Below are 22348 nucleotides of genomic sequence, written 5' to 3'. Positions count from 1 at the left end.
TTTTTTGAAAAATTACATGCTAAGTACTCAAAAATGGATCTCAATCATAAAAAAGGAATAAAGTTTAGACAATCTTGAACAATTCAACCAAAATAGATGAAAAGGCATATCGAGAATTTTTAAAATTTAGGGCTATTTTGGGAATTTCTACAAATAAAGGGGTATTTTGGTCATGCTGTGCTTAATACAATTCACTCAGAAATAGTGAGTTTTGCAACAAAAAAAAAAAGTTAGTGGGGCTAATTTTGAATGAAAAGTTTTAATGGGAGTGCTGAAAGATAAGTGGAAAAAACAGGAGAAGAAGAAGAGGGAGGGCGGGGCGGGGGATGATTAAGACCACCCTACACACCATTGTAGGCTTGTAGTCTAGTGGTTTGGACATTCAACGTGATGGGCTCAAATGTGAGTAATGAAAAGTGATATAAGAAGTGGTTTTGTTGTGGTCTTTGAAATAGAGAGTGGGTGAAGATTTTGAGCATCTTGTGAAGATTCCACATAATGGAATTAGAGGAGATTGAGTAGGTGATGAGAGTAGGAAGCAGTGGGTGTGGGAGTAGGAAGGTCGCTGAAGTTAAGAGGGGGTGCCTTCCGCATGCTTACTCACACCCGCAAGAAAGCTTTTGGCTTCTATCCCTAAGCTTTGTGTTGCTCCTTTTGAAGGCTTGCTAACACCTGCAAGAAAGCTGTCTGCTTGAATGCCTAATAAAGCTCTTTCAACCTCATCAGATGGGGTGAGACCTTGGGGAATCATCCGATCTCGCATGGACTGAGCCTCCTCACGATCCTTGCCATCCTACAGTAAAACAATCATTAGCAATAAGCTGAAGCATCAATCTCAACCTCCTCAGTGAGAAGAGCCTTCGCCTTATCAACGAAAACTGCTTAGCATCCACTGAAAAAAGACTAGCGTAAGCTTTGCAATCTTGAACATCGACTTTCTCTTTGAGGTTCTTGAAAAGAGTTTCTGCCTCCTCAACCAAGCCCAACTTTCCAAACATCCAATTAGCGTCATCAGAGTCTCCACCCCGGGCCTTATAGCCATGCTTTCTAGCTTTAACAGCACGTCTACCGCCCTTTGAAACTGATTTTTTCTTCTCGAAGGCAGCAAAATAAGCATGCTGACTGACTCATCTGGAGGAGCAAATCCTGAATTCATCATATGTTCCATTTTGAGGACAGCAGATGGTAGCAAGTTTGAGTGAATATAAAGATTCATAAGAGCTGAGTTTCTCCCTCTTCAAGATTCCCAGTTTCAGAGTAAAACTCAATCATTTTTATTGCATGCCCCAAGATTAGGCATGTAACCCATTGAACGTATTCCATCGAACATCTCTCTAGCTTCATCAAGCCTCTTCAGTTTGCAGTTCATATCAAGCAACAAAGTGCATGCTACAAAATCAGGGGGAAGCCCTTGTCATCCAAAGTAACTCGTCAACCTGTCTACATCATCAAACGTTCTAAGTTCATGTATTTTACTAGAATTCTTTGCAGATCTGGCTTCGAACTTCAAAAGTGTCCTAAAAAAGGTGCAAACTCAAAAATATGCATTTATAATGGACCATCTCTCTCTCTCTCTCTCTCTCTCTCTCTCTCTCTCTCTACCACGGAGGAGATTGATGAGATCCACTAGCAACCAATGATGGATCTCTATGATTTAGCTCTTTTGAGGATTGTACACCCTGCTCATCATCTTGTATCATCCTTTGTTTCAGCTTCACCCACTATCTTCCACACGCACACCCACATTGTGTTGTATTAGCCCCCAGTCACTACTTTCACCCCCCTAATCATATCCTACACAATTCAGTTAGCTGCTTCGTTGACAAGTAGCAGTTAAGATTAGATTTAAGTTTTTCACTTCATTTTATTTTTGTACCAGACATTGTATTAGATTCACCAAGATTGTATTGGTGTGATCTCATAGGTCATTTTGGCCTTTTGAAGACGTTTAATATAACATTTCATTTAATCTCTCTTCTCTCTCTCTCTCTCTCTCTCTCTCTCTCTCTCTTTAACACACACACACACACACACACACACATACACACACACACACACACACACACACAGATCAATTATCATCCACGAAGGTCAGATATGACCTATGGGACTGGAAACAAAACATTACAGAGAGTTCTTCAAGTGAGGGGGTTGTGAGATACATCTCAGTTAAGGACTGAGTGTCCGACAAGGGGTAAATAAAAGGAAGATAATTTGAACAAAACCTAGACCCCCCCCCCCCCCCCCCGAAAGAACAAAGTGCCGCGCAGAAAAAGACAAACCTCAACAAAGATGATGCATTGTGTGCAGCCAACAAGGCCAGCACTCAACTGCAAACCAATGAAATATTTTCATGAGTCATTAGTGATTTACCTCTTTACCACCAGCTCCTGTGAGCCAGAGGCTGGAAGACAAATCTTGCTTCTCTCGACTTCCTCCCCACCGTCTGAACCCGACCATAGCATCTCTCCTTAAAAGCACAAAGAGGCGCATGATTGAATAGGAAGGTGAGCATGGAGGGGACGCCCTGCATCGCCTGGAAGAGGGGACGCCCTGCAGCGCATATGGAAGGCGTGCCGAAATGGAGGGCCATTGCAGCAGGCTGCGCAATTTCTTCCTGGGACCTGCTATCGGGCTGCTGCGCCTTACAAGGCTGATGGAAATTGAGGCATTGAATGCCATGGGATTTCTTTTCCACAAGCGCAGCGAGTTCACTGCCCACGTTGTACTTCAGTGATGGGAGTTCAATTTTTCACAAATTAAGACAATTATATCTAAAGGTATCCCACTAGCTTTTAAAGAGTATGCAACAACTTTGAACACGTAGCAATCAAGGAAGTACACGTCAAGAAATGGTGTGAGCCAAGAATGTGAACACTTTGAGCCTTCCATATAATCCATAATGTGATGTAGCAAATCGCAATTAAACCTGCATCCCTTGGATGTAGATTGAAGTTATGCATAGTGTGTGGAAGCATATCAAGAGTGCATCGTTCGTAGCCCAAAGGTGTGAGCATATGAAGATCGAATCTATAAGAATGCCCTAAAATAGAGTATAATACCCTAGAAATTGTAATAGCCGTGCAACCACCCCCAACATCATAAACCCGTCATGAATCTCAACTTTGATAAACAACATATTGCTTGCCAAAACCAGTTGTGCATATGGGCATAACCAAAAGCAATGGCCTAGGGACTCCTCATATTGTGTAATATATTGTTGACATGCTGGGTCATGACCAACATGTGCAGCTCAGGTGTCGATAGGAGACCTGCAAGATATTAAAGATTAGGGAAAATTACCAAAATACCCCTCTAATTTGTGGAAATTCCCAAAATACCCTTGTTTCTATTTTGGTTGAATAGTTCAAAATTTTCTAATCCTTATTCCTTTTTTACAATTGACATCCGTTTGTTAGTGTGCTTAACATGTAATTTTTCACAAATTACCTGCAAGATATTAATGATTAGGAAAAATTACCAAAATACCCTCTAATTTCCGGAAATTCCCAAAATACCCTTGTTTCTATTTTGGTTGAATAGTTCAAATTTTCTAATCTTTATTCCTTTTTGACAATTGACATCCGTTTGTTAGTGCTTAACATGTAATTTTTCACAAATTACCTTGCAAAAAAAGACAATTATATCTAAAAATAATGAAGCATTTCATCTCCAAAGCCTACGTAACGAAGTCAAATTCTAGTTTTAGCATCTGTATTGATACACAATAAGTCTTCTTATAAAAAGCTAGAAATGTTTTTTATCTTTGGAGAAATTCAATCTGACGACCAGGGGTATTTTGGAAAATTTGAAGGGCATTTTGGGAATTTATAACCAAATATTGGGGGTATTTTGGGAATTTTCACAAATTAGAGGGGTATTTTGGTAATTTTTCTAATAATTAGCTTATGAGAGTCAAGGTTTAATTTTCCCAAGGGCCAAGACAATTGGACCAATGCCCACGTATACATTTGAATATGTCTTACAACTTAATTTTATTTAAAAAAAACGCAGAATCATAGGGGATGCCTTGAGGGAAAAGGGGGGCGTCCCCCCTCCCCCCCACACACACCTGCAAGAGGACGCGTAAGCCCTCTCAATCTTTCCCTTTTGTCCATGCTACTCGTGCTTTCTCTCTGTCTGTCCATGCCAAATATTGAAAAAATTGCTTCATTGTATAGTGCATGGAGAGACTTCTGCTATTTTTGACGAAAAGTGGTAGGTCCCCGCATTATTTCATTGAGATGCTTTCATGAGGGCATGTGAGAGCCGTCCCACAGGTCGAGGGCTTGCAAGTATAGTGATCTACCTCTATGCATTGCATGCGCCCAGTGGGATGCAACTCTAACAATGTCATTCTAAATGGAAGTATAGGTGACATAAAGTGCTTGGAATGACAAATCAAAATTTGCCATGCCTTTAGGAAATGCCATGAATGTGATATGATTATCCATAGAAAATACAAGGTGGTTGTCCAATTTATCAGTGGTGGAGAGGATGCATAGCCTTACAAGGCATAAATGCCATGACCTTTCTTTTCCACGATGCCATGACCTTGACTTTGCCAAAGGAAATTCCTTTGCTTCAATTTGCCAAGAGGAAATTAGAAAAGCGTGCTCTTTCAGCCTACAATAAACAAATGTGCTATGGCAAACGTGCTCTTTCAGCCTACAATAAACAAATGCCTTTGTTGAAGTTGAATTGAATGTCACTTTTGAAGACCTCTTGTGAAATTCTATAAAAGCAGGCATTGTTGTGCCTTTGTGTATCTGAAGAACTGTGCGAAAATACTTTGTGCTAAATTACTTTGCTTGGCAATGGCTTCCAAATAGTGGGAGATTTTTTGCTCCTGAAGGTCGAGAATGGTACGTAAGCAGTGGAAATTTTGATGGTGCTGATAGCATGGATTTTGAAGGCGGTGAGACTATTGAAGATTTTTGTCTTGTTCTACTTACTGTTTTTTCTTGGCCAAACTCTTTAAGAATTTGTATCATCGAATCTATTGTTGATCGGCATTATGAATGTGTTACTCATTGTGAGATTGTTCGATATTATTGTCTAATCATGCTTACTTTGATTATTGTTATGGAAATGTGATGGTTGCTTCGTTGATTCTCTTCTTGTCGTCTTGTTTTGTTATTGAGTGCTTGTGTAGTCTTGGTTTTTTGCTCGCGTTCCACCAAGCCGTTCTTGGTTTTTTAAAACTAGCTTTCATAACCCTCGACATGTTTAAGCGATGAGCATACACACCTAGGATTTCTTTCACATCGTTGCATTGTGCCTTCTCTCCATGAACATAGCTTACACAGCTACAATCCTTCTACTATATGGTTCAAAAGGTCGAAATGGCTTGATCATTTCATATTGCATGTGCTGTACGACACACCTAAGATTTCTTTCGCGTCCGCATTGTGGCTTTTCTCCACGAATATAGGCTTGCACGACTACAATCCTTCTAATATGTAGTTCAAAGATCAATGTTCTAGGTCATATTTCGCGGATACATACAAGCGTTTCTTAAGTTTGCTAGCTTTTAAGAACCAATTGGTAGGACACTCTTGAGTAATCATACTTGGTCAACATGCTCTCCTTTCAATAGGCCATCTATCGTGTATACAAGCGTTTTCTTAAGTTTGCTATCTTATAAGAAGCCAATTGGTAGGCCAGTCTTGAGTAATCATACTTGGTCAACATGCTCTTGTTTGTAATCTACTTGGTTCAACATTGCTCTTTTCAATAGGCCATCTATGGACTTGTGGTCATCATAGTTTTGTTGTTAAAAATCTCCTTTCATCTTATCTAAGCTACTTATGTATATATGAGGATAAGAATTATTATCTTGTCTTGTGTCATGTGTCATTCTCTCTCTCTCTCTCTCTCTCTCTCTCTCTCTCTCTCTCTCTACAACCCACACAGACATACATACACTTGTATCGCAACAACATTTGCCACTCATATGATTACCACCTTCCTATAATGAAAGCGCCTCTTTGTCTTCTAGGTGCTTTGATATACAAGGAGTAGTTATACGGCAAGGTTGTCACCTTGAACAGTTCGTGTGACACATGACTGCTTGTGTTTCTACCTATCATTATTAAAATTTTCATTGTATATGGAAGGTGTTAGGTGCTCATAATTAATTTTCTAAGAGGCTTCGAAGGTTGGCAGAAGGTACGCTTATCTCAAGCGGTAAACGTTTCGACGTGCCCCCAACTGCTTGCACATCAGCAGTGTCTCACAAAAGATCGAAGCACGACCTTCATAGGCCTCACAAGCCTACTGCACGCGCATTGTTTCATTTGAACGACCCGGTGAACTCTGCATGTGAGTATTCATTATTCGAAAAACATGTCTTTCTGAGAGCGATTTCATCAACTCATAGAGTTGTTTGTTTTTGTTGCTATCTTTTGGATTATGTAGACAAGCAACCCGTGGTGGAGCACATTAATATCAAGAAGGAACCATATGTTTAAACAGTTGTTCCATCCCATGCGCTAAACAAGCCAACACCTCTTGATATTGAGCCTTTTTCTATTGAGCCTCCCTTGCCACTCCAAGAAACAATTGTCCCAAACCCTATTAAGGACATACCTCTTAACAATGCCAACAATCCGAGCCCGATTGAAATTGAGCCTTCTGTTCAACCTTCTGGCTTGTATGGATTGGGTGAATCATCTCAACTAGATAAGAAGCCTATTGATCTTAGCATTGTTCTATTTCCTCAAAGTCTTCTCCCACAATTCTTGATCACTCATATCTCTGACTCAAGCCCACGATTCTGTATTGAGGGCCAGATATTGAATCTATATGGAACCTACAAAGTTAAGTCTTGACCAACTAAATACAAACGTTACTTGAAGCTCGACTTGGTTGATGAAGAATGCATCGACACTATTACGGTGGTGATCAATGATCCATACATATAGGTCTACGTAGACAAGCTCCACCTCATTGACTTTGTTCACATTGACAGCCCAGTTGTCAGACGCAAAAATAGGGCAGATGGGAGGTCAGCACTGTATTCCTTGTACATCGATGCTACTACTGCTGTAAGCACAACGGAACCTTTCCCCGTGTCTCTTACATTTACCCCTGATTGCAAGATACGTGCATTTTTTGATGAGATAGGTGCACAACAATCTTCGAGTGGACGTTCTCAATTGAGCACATTGCTTTTGTTATTTTACAAAAGCACAACTCGCAGTCAAGATTTGGTGGGTCTGTTGGTGACCTTCTGATTGCAGATGGTCCTCTCCCATCAGATAAGGCATTTGTAAGAATTGACCTATCTTGCTTATTGTTTTTGCTCTTTTATTCTATATTTGAAATCTTCCATGATATATTGATGCTCTTTTTGATTTTGTTTCCATATTTAATCTTTTCTTGTAGCTGAGTTTTGTGAACTCTCGCAAAGATGATTGCCAACAATTGCTTCAAGAAATGGTTGTTGATGGCCCTGTAATGTGCGTTGCAAGAAACATCGGTGCATTCCTTGCCAAGGCCAATACCTTGTCAATACTGGATGTTACAATTCTAGTGCCTGTTCGTAGTGCACGCCTCAGAGAGGAGCTTGCCGCCGTCTTTCAGGCTCAAACCAAAAATTTGGGCTACAATCGTGAGGTGTACTCATATATCATATAGTGATATATCAGAGTGACTTCTCTCATTTTCTTACATAGTTGCCTTGTCCAGGTTGTTGGCACCTCCGATTCGTCAACTTCAATATGTGTTGTTGGAGATGCATTGTTCGAATTGTAAATCCACAAAAGTGTGTAGACTTAGGCAGGCACCTTATTGTGGATTTTGCAATAACAACACCACAATAATCACAACATCGAAGCTGTAAGCAAAAAGATTCTTGATGTGCAAGTTATTGGTGCAGCAATCGATTTAGTGCTTACGTTGAATAGAACCTTCAACCAAATTTACACTGAGTCCGTTTCCGAGGCAAGAGATATCTTAGCAACAACCTCACGGTTTGGCTGTTTCAAAATCAACGCGAGTGGCCATGTGGTGGCGTATCAAACTGAATCTTAGTCTTGTGAATGTTTGCTTTTCATTACTAGCTACCCTTTATTTTTCTTGCTTGTTCTAACTATATCCTCAACAAAACCAATGCTTCCATCCTCTACTTCTTTGTAACATGCTTTTGCACACTTTTGGTTGTGGTTCTAAGTATTGTGGTTATGCTTGTAAGTATTGTTCGCTTCTTCCGCGAATTGAGAACTCAAAACATTTCTGTATTTCTCTTCTCTTCTCTCTCTTCTCTCTCTCTCTCTCTCTCTCTCTATCGATCTAGAATCAAATACAAATATGCACACATAGATACACAAAACATTCTCTCTCTCTCTCTCTCTCTCTCTCTCTCTCTCACACACACACACACACACACACACCACACACACACACACACACACATTCTTCTTCTTCTTCTGTGTGTGTGTGTGTGTCCATTGCTTGTAAAGCACACACAAGCTCTCTCTCTCTCTCTCTCTCTCTTTGTGTCTACTCCTCAATTCCTCTCTCTATCTATCAATTATATGCAAAACAACAAACACTACTCTCTTCCTCTCTCTCTATAATGGAAAATCCTACTGGTTTCAATATTCCAAAAGAGATAGACATTGACATGCTATTTATGCAAAACATCCTCTTAATCAACAATTGTTTCTAGCACTCCATAGTGTATCGCAAATAAACTTAAGCTTTGAGTCATTTAGACTTATAATGCAACAATGCTTGTTTGAGAACCACTTAACAAATTCTATCACACACTCTTCAGCTTCATTCTTCTTTGGATCACAGCTAGAGTCATTCAGTGAAAGAGCTATACAATTGTATGCTTTATACGATACTTGTAAAACATCGATGAGTCTCACAATGGAAGTCATCAATATTTTCGCTCACAAATTCGAAAAAAAAAAAACACTTACCATAATCCTTTACAATGCTACAAGTGGACACAACAAAAAACAAGTAGTTGGAAAATCAATTGAGCAGTTCAAAAAAGGACTTCTAATTATAGATGGATCTATTATCGGCTTCATATATTATGCTTTCACGACTTCACAATCACGTCGTAAACTTGTCTATTGGACAATTGAAGAGTGTGATTTATTAACCCACTTATGGAGAGAGAACATGCACAAACCAGCTACTCAAATCGCAGATCTATTTATTGAAAAGCAACCACTTTGTGTCCATACACACTCTGCAATTACAACAAAGTTGAAGCGACTAAGGTATATAAAGCTCACAGAGACTGCCTCATTGCAGCAACATCCTTCCATTCATTCACAACAAAAAAACAAGATTGTAAACAAATTCCTAAAGAGGCTTAATGACATACCTACATATCCATGCGAAAAGTGTGGCGGTTGTTTTTTCGCTCGCAAGTCATGCATTTCACTCCTCCACTGTGCTTACATGCTGGAGGTGGAAAACGAAAAATTGCTCCTCTCTATTCTGTTGTCGTGCATGCAAACGCAAATCAAACAGATTTATGCTACTGTTTGAGAGCTTGCATACATTGGGCTTTAACGACCCTCTACCGCCAGTCCTGCAACAACTGAACAATGTCGAAGCATGCTTGGTCTCCATCCGCATACCATTCACAAAGATTTGAGAACTAACTTATGATGGCCAATATGGTTTGCGAGGCAGTGTCATGAATGTCCTTGAAAATATAAAAAAAAACACAACAAGTTCTTCCTTGATTTATCCAAGATGAGGCTTCAGTCTTGATAGGGCTCAAACGGAAGCTTGAGTACACACATTGCTACTTATCTGGCCTTGTTAGACCATTGCTGACACTAAAGGCCACACACCTCTTCTTCATACCTCTTTGTACAAGAAGGAAAACATAACCATAAATGATAAATGGCTTGCACACTTTTAAGAAATCTCACACTCATCACTTTCCCTAGACACAAACACATACGAGATGGAGAACGAGGGAGCTATTGACACTGATGTGCTCCTGCACAACATCACTACTGCTGAGCAAGTTGTTGATTACAACAATAAAATTTTGTATGTCGCATCATTAGAGGGGAACAATCCACTTGGTTTATTTGCTGATGTGTTCTATGAGGAGCTCAGTTTTCCTACGATCTACTTTGGAGAGCCTAGAAAATACCACCAATACGTATCTAAAATTACCAAACAGTAGCCAAATGGGAGCTTATGCACAAAGATAGACGTTTTGTCCTCAACATCGAAAACTTATTTTTCAAATCAGTGAAAATCATGACGCAAAAAATACTATCCTCCATTTGGATATGCCTACGCAAAGCAAAACTTGAGGGAGGATCCTTGTTTGCTGGACATGTTTGTCAGGACACAAACATAGAAAAGTAGTCTCGTCACAACTAGGATACAGAGACTTCGAAGTGCTTCGTACCTCGCCAAATTACAAAGAAAAATATAAAAAAAATGTTTTCGGCATGATTCGACAACTAGGGCCACCAATTTTCTTTGTGACATTTTCTTCAGCTAAAAAACGTTGGAAAAAACTTGTTGATGCCTTGGAACAAATAGTGACGCTTAAACAAGATAGCGATGAAAGCGATAGCTCCTTCCGTAGACGTTTGGTGCGAGCAGATCCAAAAACAACAGCTCACTTCTACCTTAACCGCTTCACAGCCATGAAAAGAACACTAAACGATAGCAAATTATGCGGAAAACTTCTTGATTATTTCTTCGTGATAGAGTTTCAAAGTCGTGGCCACGCCAGCATGATCATGGTCTTTTATGGGTTGAACAAGCTCCTATATTTGAACATGACACAGATGATGCTATTGTGGCATTCGTAGACAGGTACATAAGTATATATGGCTCCAAGCTTCCATCAGACCTTTATGAAATACAAACGCACCATCATAGAAAAACTTGCCTCAAGAAAGGCAAATCCTGTTGTTTTGCCTTCCCAAGGTTCCCCATGCCATTCAAAACATTCTCAGACCGACTAGCAATGACTACGACAACCAGATGAGAAGCAAGAAAACTTTTAAATGCATTCAGAATAGCCTCGATACACTTCCCACTGAAACTAGCATTTTTTGAGGAATGGTTACAAAGCGTGCATTTGACATTCGAAGAATATACTTTGGCAATAACAAACTCACTATCTGCAGCAACAATCTTCTTGAAATGAAACATGAAGGACATTTATACAAACAATTTCAACCCCACAATTGCAACACTATGGGATGCAAACACTGATATTCAATTCGTCTTGAACGCACATGGTGCAGCAAGTTATTGCACATCATACATGACAAAAATCGACAACACATTGATAGCAGCAATAAAATCTCAATTTGATATTTGTGTGGCCAACAACGCAACAACAATTGAGCGGCTACGTAAGGTCGGCAACACTATTCTCAACACACAACAAATTAGTGCACAACAAGCATCTTACATAGCGCTATCGTTACCACTCCATACTACAACTCGTGACTTTGTTTACATAAGTACTAACCCTCCTGATCAATGTGCATTAGTTCTCAAAAGAAAAGCATCTCTACAAAAACTACACTCATTTGACACAAACATATTCTTCCAAAACATTATTGATAAATATGCTGAAAGACCACAAAGTCTCCATCATCTATGCTTGGCTGAATATGCATCAACAATTAAACAAGACGGAACGACTTACAAACCATTGGGCAAAGCTAAGATCATAAGATTCATGAAATATAACATCCTTAAAAACCCAAAAGACCACTATAGAGAACAATGCTTGTTATACCTTCCTTGGACAATAACGAAGACCAACATTTGACAGAATCTTGTACATGGAGTGATGTATATAATGAACATATACAAGCCATAAAATCAAATGAGCTCAAGTTCAATAAAGACCCAAGCCCAATAGAAAAAAACCAAATGTATTACATTTCCTCCCCGACCACAACTAGTACAACCAACAATGACTCACATGCCTCGCATGATGCAAACATTTTTAATGACCTGCACATTAATATGCACTCTAAAAATACTTTCCACTTGCAACATTTCAAGTACACCTCCATGAAAAATGATGACTTCCATGTAGGCATTGACAAATTAAATGACCAACAACGACACATATTTGACGACATAATGTTGAAAAAACGAATTCAACCCAATAAACAAATACACCTCTTTCTCATAGGAGGTGCAAGAATAGGAAAAAAATTCACATTACTATTGTTAGTGGAAGCATTGCAACGATTTTACAACCATAGAAGCGCACCAAGTCCAGAATCTCCAAAAGCATTGCTAATGACATACACAGGAAAGGCAACTTTTAATATTGGTGGCACCACAATCCACTTAGCACTTTACTTGCCTCTAATTACTTCTACACAAACAAGATTGAGTGCTGAAAAGTTGAATGCGATTTCTCTCCTTTATAAAGACTTGAGACTTATAGTTTTTGATGAGGTCTCCTTGATAGGTTCAAGAGTATTCTCCATAACTGACTCTTGTTTGCAAGCAATCAAGCGCAATCACGATAAATCGTTAGGTGGCTTGGATGTCGTTCTTTGTGGTGATCTGTGTCAGGCAAGCTCTATTAAGGATACTCTCCCAAAAACATACGCTTTTAGAAGCAATTTTCCATCATATTGGCACACTCATCCACAATGCTACGAACTTACACTAACAATGCGACAAAATGATCGAACATTCATAGATATTCTTAATAGACTTCGAATTGCACAACATACTTCTAAGGACTTGGAATATCTTAACAACAACTACTATAGACCTGTTCCAACCAACCGTCAAGTTTCTCATCTGTTTTACTCCAACAAAGAAAAGGACGCTCATAATATTGCCATTTTCAATCAAATGGAGGGAACGCCCCAAACTTTCATCGCTATTGACAAAAGAAATAACTCATGCAACAAAACAATTAGCATTCTTGCAGATCCCAAATCCACTAGAGGATTGCATTCCACACTCAACCTAAAAGCAGGCATTGTTGTCGAGTTATGCGCAGGGAACTTGGATATTCTTGATGGATTGGTTAACGGAGCAGAAGGGGAGTACAAAAACAAGCAAAAAAACAATAATTTAGGTTCATTTCTCCAACTCTCTCATTGGAAAGAGAAAACGCTATGAAAATCAAGCATTGTATTCATCGACCATTAACAAAGAATGGACCCCAGTAGAACGAGTCGTTCGTGAATTCCAAGTCGGAAAAAGCTTGAACATCATCTCCAGATACCAATTCCCATTGCAACCAGCTAGTGCTTGAACAATTCATTGCTCCCAGGGTCTTATATTGCAAACACTAACCTTCAATCCTGAACACATAAGAACACATGGTCTCACATACACAGCATTGTCATGCGTCCGAGACCCAACTAATCTTTACCTGCTCAAAAGAATACAACCTTCCCATATCAAGGTCTACCAACCTGTACTAAAAGAACTAGATCGCCTAAAAGCACAAGCTGAATGGATCTCCACTCAAAAGTCCAAAAAGCATTAAAAGCATTACTCAAACACACATATTTATAATTCAATCTCTCAACATTGTGTCCTTCAATAAAACATAAGAAAGATTAACAAATTCCATCCTCATGACATCGCATAATGTACTTTGTTTGCAAGAGACAAGACTAAAAAAATTAATACCACATCCAATACTAGGCTTTCTACAACACCAATTTAATGCAAAGCTGGGTGTTTCAGTTCTCCAACAAGAAACACTAATCCACTTTGACCATGGGAATATTTCTCGTCCGGGAATTGAGATGTTGCATACAAAAATCAAGTTCACAAACAACAAAATCATCAAAACAGTTTCCCTTTAAAATTCACCTTCAACAAGGCTAACAAATTTAATAGACGTATTAAAAACATTGCTTCAACAACACACTATGGAAATTCCAATCATTATCTTGGGTGACTTCAACATTGACATTAAAGTTTCTAATACTTCCTAATATCAGCTTTCCTCTTTCCTAAACAAATATAACATCCGACAATTGGTAAAAGATGTTACAACTATGTACGGATCTTCTTTGGACCATATTTGGGCGAGCTCTGCAATCTTCGAATACGAATCAGGATCCAGCTACATGTACTGGACTGATCACTCCGCGACATACATTATGCTACCTTCTGACCACCTTTGACATAGCCACTCCCCATTTATTCATCATGTTGCAGGCCTCTGTGATCTCTCACCTTGTTTTTGAAGGCTACCATTTACAACATATATTAAAATTATTATTGAATACCTTGAAATTTGAAAGGCGTGTGCCCGTCTAAAAAATCAACCCTAGGCAATAATGGCTCTTATATGATCAAAATAAGAACATACTTTATTGCATGGACTCTTCTATTATTCCTCCAAAACTATTCCCTTAACTACGCAAAACTCCCAATGTTTTTTACTCTTGTACAAGCCCTTAAAAAAAAAAAAAAAAGCAGAACTCACAATTGTGAGTGCATTATATTGATCATCTGTAAAAATTACAAGGTCTGCCATGCTCGTGTTGAGCCATGACATCATCCAGGGACCACAGTTACATTGGCTATATGGGTAGCCACCCCTTACGAACCGCTCACCTATCCTTTGATACACAAGGTCAATTACCATGTCCTTCTGAGACATCTTCTATTTTTACCATTGGCCAAGGTTTTCCCCACCCTTCCTACATTCCATCGCTGACAACAAGGCACCAAATAGTCCTTGACCAACCTCCAAGGTTTGCTTGCGCACCGAGCATCCATATTAGCACATTGCTTTCGGTAAATTTCTGTGAAGCTTGCCACTCAAGCCCCCCCGCCACTTGCCCTTACCTTAGATCCACCTTCAAACACACAGCGTTCCTTGTGTGCCATACATTCTTACAAGGCTAGTGATGCATACTATATTCTCAAGGCATATCTCTAGTTCTTAAGGTCCACTATGGTTTCGTTTGTGGCCTACACCTTTTATGCATGTATTTACTCTAAGTGCACGTATCCCAACTAAAGCTCCCCCTAGAGATAGTTTGTTAGAAAAAAAATGATTAGAGAATTAATAAATTTGAGACTGTTGGGGAGTTTCAATTAGCATATAAATTTAACGATAATAGGAATTAAAGTAATAATAAAATCAAATGATGAGAGATTAAATGATTTAAAAATAATAAGCTTTAAAAATTAGTTAAATAGAGAGTAAAGAGATAAGTAATCTAGCTCCCTTTTACATGGCAGCCAAGACATCACTGACATAAAGCATGTATTTACTCTAAGTGCACGTATCCCAACTAAAGCTCCACCACATTTGTAGCACTGAAGAGGTGGTCTCCTAGTAAAACTATTGATATTTTGGCCTCTTGCTGCTAGAGCAGTAGCTTGATATACGGGTTTGATTTATCCCCAATGGTCCTCCATGTAGTACTTGGGGCACTCCTCAAGAGAATCTATGTCCTCGTCACAATCCAAATAAGTACTAGATGGCTCACAACCCACTTGATTCATAGGTGTAACTCTTGGATGAGGGGGTTGTGGTCCTAGCACTGGGGGTGGCAATCAAGCGCCTTGCTGCCGCCATGCCATCGCAATGCTCGATCACTCTCTCTCTCTCTCTCTCTCTCTCTCTCTCTCTCTCTCTCTCTCTCCCTCCCTCTCTCTCTCTCTCTCTCTCTCTCGCATACACACACACACACACACACACACACACACACACACACACACACACACACACACACACACACACACACACACACAAGAAGATGAAGAAGAAGATGGAGATGGAGCAAGAGAACTCTTCAATTGCACAGATGATAGAATTGAGTGATTTTTAGGTTTAGGTGACTCTTATATGAGCTCGCCTCATTCACACTTGGGCGCCCATGCTTAGCCAGCTAACCCTTGAATGTTCTAGTTAGAGTGCGCCTCTCATCGGCGATCACTCTTACCCTTTTCCTTTTGGAATGACAAGCACGGTCCATGACTCAATCAATTAAGGATAAGACATCCATTGAAGGTGATAGGGTGTCTGTAAGGAGCCAAAATTGTGTGCATCTATTGAACGTGTCATCAAAAAAAGAGACTTGTCGTACACTGTGTGCGAGCCACCCTACGCTCGCCTTCATGGAGGATTCCTTGCCGCGAAGAAGAGGTAGCTACCGTTGTGCCACGCACAACCGCCTCGCTACCACTGTGCTCGCAATGCTCTCTCTCTCTCTCTCTCATCACACACACACACACACACACACACACACACACACACACACACACACACACACAAGGATATGAAGAAGAAGATAGAGATGGAGCAAGAGCACTCTTCAATTGCACAAATAATAGAATGAGTGATTTTTAGGTTTAGGTGACTTTTTATATGAGCTCGCCAACTAACCCTTGAATGTTCCAGTTAGAGTGCACCTCTCATCCGCAATCATTCTTACCCATTTTCTATTGGACCGACAAGCCCGGTCCATGACTCAATCAATTAAGGATAAGGCGTCCGTCGAAGATGATAGGGTGTCCGCAAGGATTAACATTGGCTCTACCATGCTTTGAAGATCAATGCAATTCAAACCAGTATGATGTGCAAGAGTTGGGTCTTCAGTAATTGACTCAAGGTTCAATGGTTGATGGTTTTTGTTGATATTTTCTAAATAGCAGATTCTGTAGTCTATGTGCTCTTTGCCTGATTGTACCGTCAAGATGCTTTGGCACACTGATTTCTTGAGCTGTCAGTATCAATGATGACGATTGCTGAGCTTTAGCTCGCCACTGGTATCTTGGTTTTTTATTGATGAACTGTTGTGGTTTGAGTGTTTTGTGACTTAACTTTCCACTGCTTCATCGGCTTTACAGTTTGTGGAGAAGATAAATGCTCCTTTTTCCTCCAAAAAAATCTTGTTTTAGGTTCCCTTCTTGAAGATGTTCTTCTCTGAGTCGTTAGATGTGAAACTTTCTTTGGTATGGTAGATGAGTTTTTAGGCACCCAAATTTGAGACGGTTTGTCCTTGAGTTGTGCTTTGGATACCCATATTTTCCTGACTCCTTGCATGCTACGTGTAGCATTTGCTTGTCTAGATGATGAAGAAGATTTCTTACTCCCGGATTTCCTTTGTGGATAACCTCTTTTCCATTCCTCTTTGCTTGGTGAAATTGGAACGATGTTTTTTCTTCTTTAGGTGATAGCTTGAGTTGATTGGTGTCCCAATCTGGTACTGCCTTGTACGTTCGCATCCATGAGATTCCAAGAAATATTATTTCATTCATGTGTTCATCTGGTATGCATACAAATTGATGAGGGCATGAGCATCCATTTACTATCACATTCAAGTTGACTACTCCCAATACCAATGTTGGGTTTTGTTGCATCCTTTGATAGAAGATATTCTTGATGCTAAAGACTGATTCGTAGCATTCTTGTAAGTGGAATAACTGATTGCATTCATTCGAGCTCCGGTATCTAATAGTGCATTTGTGCTATGATTGTTCAACTGTACTTTGATGAGAAGGTCCATTCCATCTAACCATTCATCATCCGTTGACACTACATCATTCTTCAATTCCCATAGTCTTTCATCTAGTTCCAAAGTGTTGATGGGAATATGTGTTTGTTGATTTTTGAAAGCATCTCCCCTCTTGAGTACCTCGAAGTTGAGCTTCCTCTTGGGCTTCATCAATAACTTGCTGTCGTTTCATCTTTCTCTGCTTTGCTGCATGCATCTTCTCTAGCAAATCATTGGTTTTAGTGGCAAATTGTACTTCTTTAAGCGGCATCCATTAATCCCAGTTAGCCATTGGTTCACCATCTAGAGTGGACAACTTAACTCTGCTCCACTTGGGGAAACATATTCAATAATAAACGGTCCGTTTTTCTTTTTTTTGAACTTGGGAATGTGTTACTTAAGGAATAGATTAAAAATAGGTCCCCTTTTTGAAGATTTTTGTGACTAGATGGGAATCAAAAAACTTCTTTTGTTTTTGTTTTTGTTTTTGTGCATAGATGTGAGCTACATCTATTAGCCTTTGCTCATCAAGATTTTCTAAATCTTTGAGCCTCTCTGATAGTTCATGTCCGGTCCACTCAAGATCCTTAGCTACCCTTAGTGTCGACAATAGAAATTCTATCGGTAGTATGACCTCAAGACCATAAACAAGGTTGAAGGGTGTAGCATTTAAAGCTGTCTTGAATGAAACTCTATAAGCCCATAGAGCGGCATGTAGATTCATTTCCCAATCAGTTCATCTTGAACTAACCACTTTAGTCAATATCAAGCTAAGAATTTTATTCGTGTGCTCAGCTTGTCCATTTGCTTGTGGATGATAGGGAGTAGATTTGTTATGAATGACTATAAATTCATTCAGCAGATATTCAATTACCTCATTGAGGAAATGAGTTCTCTATCACTGACTATTTCTATTGGAAGCCCATATCTTGTGAATACATTCTCATACAAGACTGCGGCTGTGGTTCTAGCATCATACTTTTTGGTTGCCTTAGCCTCTGCCCACTTGGTCCAATAGTCCATTGTTGCTACAATGATATATTGAGCTTGAGTTCTATAAATAGATGGTTGTATTGGCCCGACAAAATTTATGCTCCATTTTGCAAAATTTCTAGCTCCCATCATTGGTCTTAAAGATATGCTATCTACCCGGGTTGGCATTTTTGCTCGTTGACATGCATCACACCTTCTAACATATTCTTTGGCATCTGCAAAAAGCATGGGCCACCATATGCCTTCCATTAAAATTGCTCTAGCGGTGGTATCACTAGAAAAGTGACCTCCAACTAATCCAGCATGTGCTTGTTCTAGAGTGGGAATATATTTTGCACAAAGACGCAAATGTTGATCCTTTCCTCTTCGATACAATTGGTTTGCAATAAGAGCATAGTCTCTTGCTTCAGTTTCAATTGATCTTTGGCAATGTTTACTCATATCCTCCCTAAATGTTCTGCTTGATAAGTAAGTAAATAGATAGTTACTCCACTTAGGAACGAGTGATATTTGGAACAATGTCACATGAGGTATGGGTGCTTGTTTTTGGCATTGAAGAAATTTTTTTACAAATGAGTGAACATCACTCCTCATGGTTGGCCAAAATAATCCAAGTCTCAAGATCCGTTGCATAGTTTGATCGTCTGCAAAGTGAAGTCCCACTATGGTAATGTGCAGGAAATATCAAGTGTTGGGTTCTCAAGAAGTACCTTTTTGACGCATTCGTGGCACTAGTTCTTCTTTATGGAGTTGAAGTGTGGGGCGGGAGCATCTCAAAGTCTACCTGGAAAGAGTCTGAGAATGTTCAAAAGCATTTTTTTACAAAATTTCTCCAAGTTAAGACACAAACACCATATATGCTCCTACTTCTTGAGTCGTGATATCTTCCAATTGAGGTTATGGGCATGGAAAGGTTTGTGGAGTACATGATAAAGATGCGTCAAAACCCCTCACATAGACTTTCTACAATTGCATGGGAAGCAAGCAAAAAAGTTCAAAAGACGCATAAAAGCAAGATCTTGAGCACGGGATGGATGCAAGACATAAAGAAGTGGTTTGGAGATGGGATGCATTACACTTGCTACATGATGCTTCAATTGACTCCCAAGTGAATGAAGCTTTTCTACAACGCGCCAATGTATTATGGCTTGGGAGAAATCCAGTGGGTCATGCTTCTTACATTACACCACCCATATTGTTCCCAACTACCCACCTTTTTTGTATCTGATCTTCCTACAATTGAATCTTGAGAGGAAGTTGCTACATAAAAGATGGATATGGCTTTGTGGCTATGGACATCTTGAGCATCAATATTGCGCACTCTTTGCGACTTTGAGCTCTCTACATGCCATATATTAGTCCAATGTTGTAGCTTGGCTAGATCCGCATCCGTTGGTGCATCAACACCCAAGTCTCTTAAGCATTGTGCCATATTGCCCACAATACTATGTATTAGCCTACGGATAGCCTTTGCATCTACAACTAAGAAGTGTGTTTGAACTGCTTCAATTATGGTATCAAAGAAACGATCTTTGCGCGTCTCAATATCCAACATAGAGGTGATCTCCTCCGTGGTTAGGGCACATATACCCGTGACCAATAGAGTTCTAATCTTGGTTTTTAACTCCTTCATTTCCACAGGATCCATGTAGTCTACAATCATCACATATTTCATGATTTTTAAAGACAACATAACTTTAAATTTTATAACAAATATATACTTCATGCATTGAAACTAATGACAACACTAGCTTAAAGAGTAGGCACTCATTCAATGAGAGTGATGACACCTCCAACCCAGTAGTAGGGTTGATGCCGAGACCACCACTGAACTAACCCAACAAAACAGGGCATCATTCAATGGAACTAACAACACCTCCAACCCAATATTAGGGTTGATGCGGATAGCAACACCGAACTAAGCCTAAAAAGCGGGGCATCATTTGATGAAATTGACGACACCTCCAACCCAATGGTAGAGCTGATACCGAAAGAAACACCAAACTAGCCGAAAAGCAAGGGCATCATTCAATGAATCTAATGACACCTCCAGCCCTGTAGTAGTACCGATGCCGAAAGAAACATCAAACTAGCCTAAAAGCAAGGGCATCATTCAATGAATCTAACGACACCTCCAGCCCAATAGCAGGACTGATGCCAAAAGAAACACCGAACTAGCCTATCAGCACGTATATCAATCATAAAACATAGAAAGCAATCTATTAAACGTAACCAACCATGTTTAACAATGACACTTTCGGTCCAAAATAGAGACAATGCTGAAGTGAACACAGTTGACATGTTGTAGCTGGTGTGAAAAGCAAGATTTTCATACTTTTAAAACTACCAAAAACATTATTATAAAAAAGGTATACCAACTTAAAAACAAAGTAGTTAAAGAGGTTATGAAATTAAGCTAAAATTTATACCGTAATGTTTTGTCTTCCTTGTGAGGGCTCTGAAAATTCTGGAAATTCTCTGGTTGGATACTTGGGCAAGTCAGAGGTGCAAAGCATGGGAATTGTGAAGAATATGGGCCCCCTAGGTGCCCTATTTATAGATACCCTTGGGCCATTTGGGCTTCCTTGTAGCTCGCCGGGCCCGGCAGGCTAGGCTAGAGACCTGTACCGATGGCCAATCTCACCGGACCTTTGTTAACCCTTACGGACACCCTATCACCATCAACGGATGCCTTATCATTATTTAATTGAGTCAAGGACCGGGCTTGTCGATCCAATAGGAAAAGGGTAAGAGTGATTGCCGATGAGAGGCGCACTCTAAACTTGGAACATATAAGGATTGACTAAGTGTGGGTTCCAAATGTGAACGAATGAGCCCATATAAAAGTTAATTTAAACCTAAAATGTCTCATTCTCTCATTTGTGCAATTGAAGAGTGCTCTTGCTCCATCTCCATCTTCTTCTTCATTCCTTGTGTGTGTGTGTGTGTGTGTGTGTGTTGTGAGAGAGATAGAGAGAGAGAGAGAGAGAGAGAGAGAGGGAGACAGAGAGAGTGTGTGTGCGATGCGATCGAGCATTGTGACGGTACGATGACGGCGAGGCGGTCTTCTTTTGTGGCGAGGAATCCTCCACGAAGGCGAGCGTAGGGCGGTGAGTGACATACCCTTGCTCTCTTGAGCTTGCTAGATTAGTCTGGTTGTGTGCTTGCAGCCATATGTGGCTCGCACACAATGTACGGCAAGTCCCTTGCTTTGACACGTGCAATCGATGCGCACATTTTTGGCACCGTTGGTGCAGCTAAAGTTGTTCCAAGCTAGGAAGTGGTCTATGCTAGGCAAGGGCAGCAGCAGAGTGCAGTGCAGAAGGCTAGTGAAGGTACCAAAGCCCTAGGCAGCCCAAGGATAGCGGAGGTGTATGCTCCAAGCGGTTTTTTAGGCCAAAGGCGTGCTGCAAAGAGCCAAGGAGGTTGGTAGACTTTTGTGCCCGAGATGTCGGTTTTTTGTGCTATAGTGTAGTGATCAGTGTTCTCTAGAAGCCGGTCTAGACGGCTCGTCAAATGGAGCCTTGGTGCTCAAGATATTGCAGTTTAAAGAAAGAGTGTGTTGCAGATCCCCGACGGGAAGGGCAGCTGGGGACAGGTGGCCCTGTTGGGAGAAGAGGGGAGATCGACCGCTTAAACTATTCAACACAAGCTTCCAAGCAATCACCATCAACCTGTCCACCTCTTCTTCCAATTTCCAAGCACACACACTCACACCTAGACTATGAGACACACACACACAGTAAACATAAAATTGACATAGACATGATTGTAAGAGAGTGTAAGAGATGTGTAAGAGATGGAGACTAGATTAGAGAGTACACAGCAAATAACCATAGCATAAGAGAGTAGAGAAGAGAATCTGCAAGAGAAAGGCCTAAATCTAG

The 22348-nt window shown here is 40.1% G+C and overlaps 1 protein-coding gene across 1 annotated transcript; it reads right to left on the bottom strand.

Moving 5' to 3' along the window:
• Positions 1-571: 571 nt before the first annotated feature.
• On the bottom strand, positions 572-2723 carry LOC147464657 (uncharacterized). The gene is made up of 2 exons (XM_086514089.1): positions 2374-2723; positions 572-793 (listed from the first exon to the last, which is right to left on the bottom strand). Exons 1-2 carry the CDS (start codon positions 2680-2682, stop codon positions 572-574), a joined length of 531 nt encoding a protein of 176 aa, XP_086370215.1. The 5' UTR covers positions 2683-2723.
• Positions 2724-22348: the final 19625 nt, after the last annotated feature.

The sequence above is a fragment of the Adiantum capillus-veneris genome, chromosome 1 (genome assembly GCF_014529385.1).
Source record: "Adiantum capillus-veneris isolate H3 chromosome 1, ASM1452938v2, whole genome shotgun sequence".
Lineage (NCBI taxonomy): Eukaryota > Viridiplantae > Streptophyta > Polypodiopsida > Polypodiales > Pteridaceae > Adiantum > Adiantum capillus-veneris.
This window is presented reverse-complemented; position numbering and strand designations above follow the sequence as displayed.

Bases quoted from the DNA above. Each gene is read 5' to 3' on its own strand.
- LOC147464657 (XM_086514089.1), bottom strand. From the start codon at position 2,682: ATGGCATTCAATGCCTCAATTTCCATCAGCCTTGTAAGGCGCAGCAGC. The intron at 794-2,373 runs GTAAATCACTAA...GTTTTACTGTAG, and splicing joins CAGGAGCTGGTGGTAAAGAG to GATGGCAAGGATCGTGAGGA.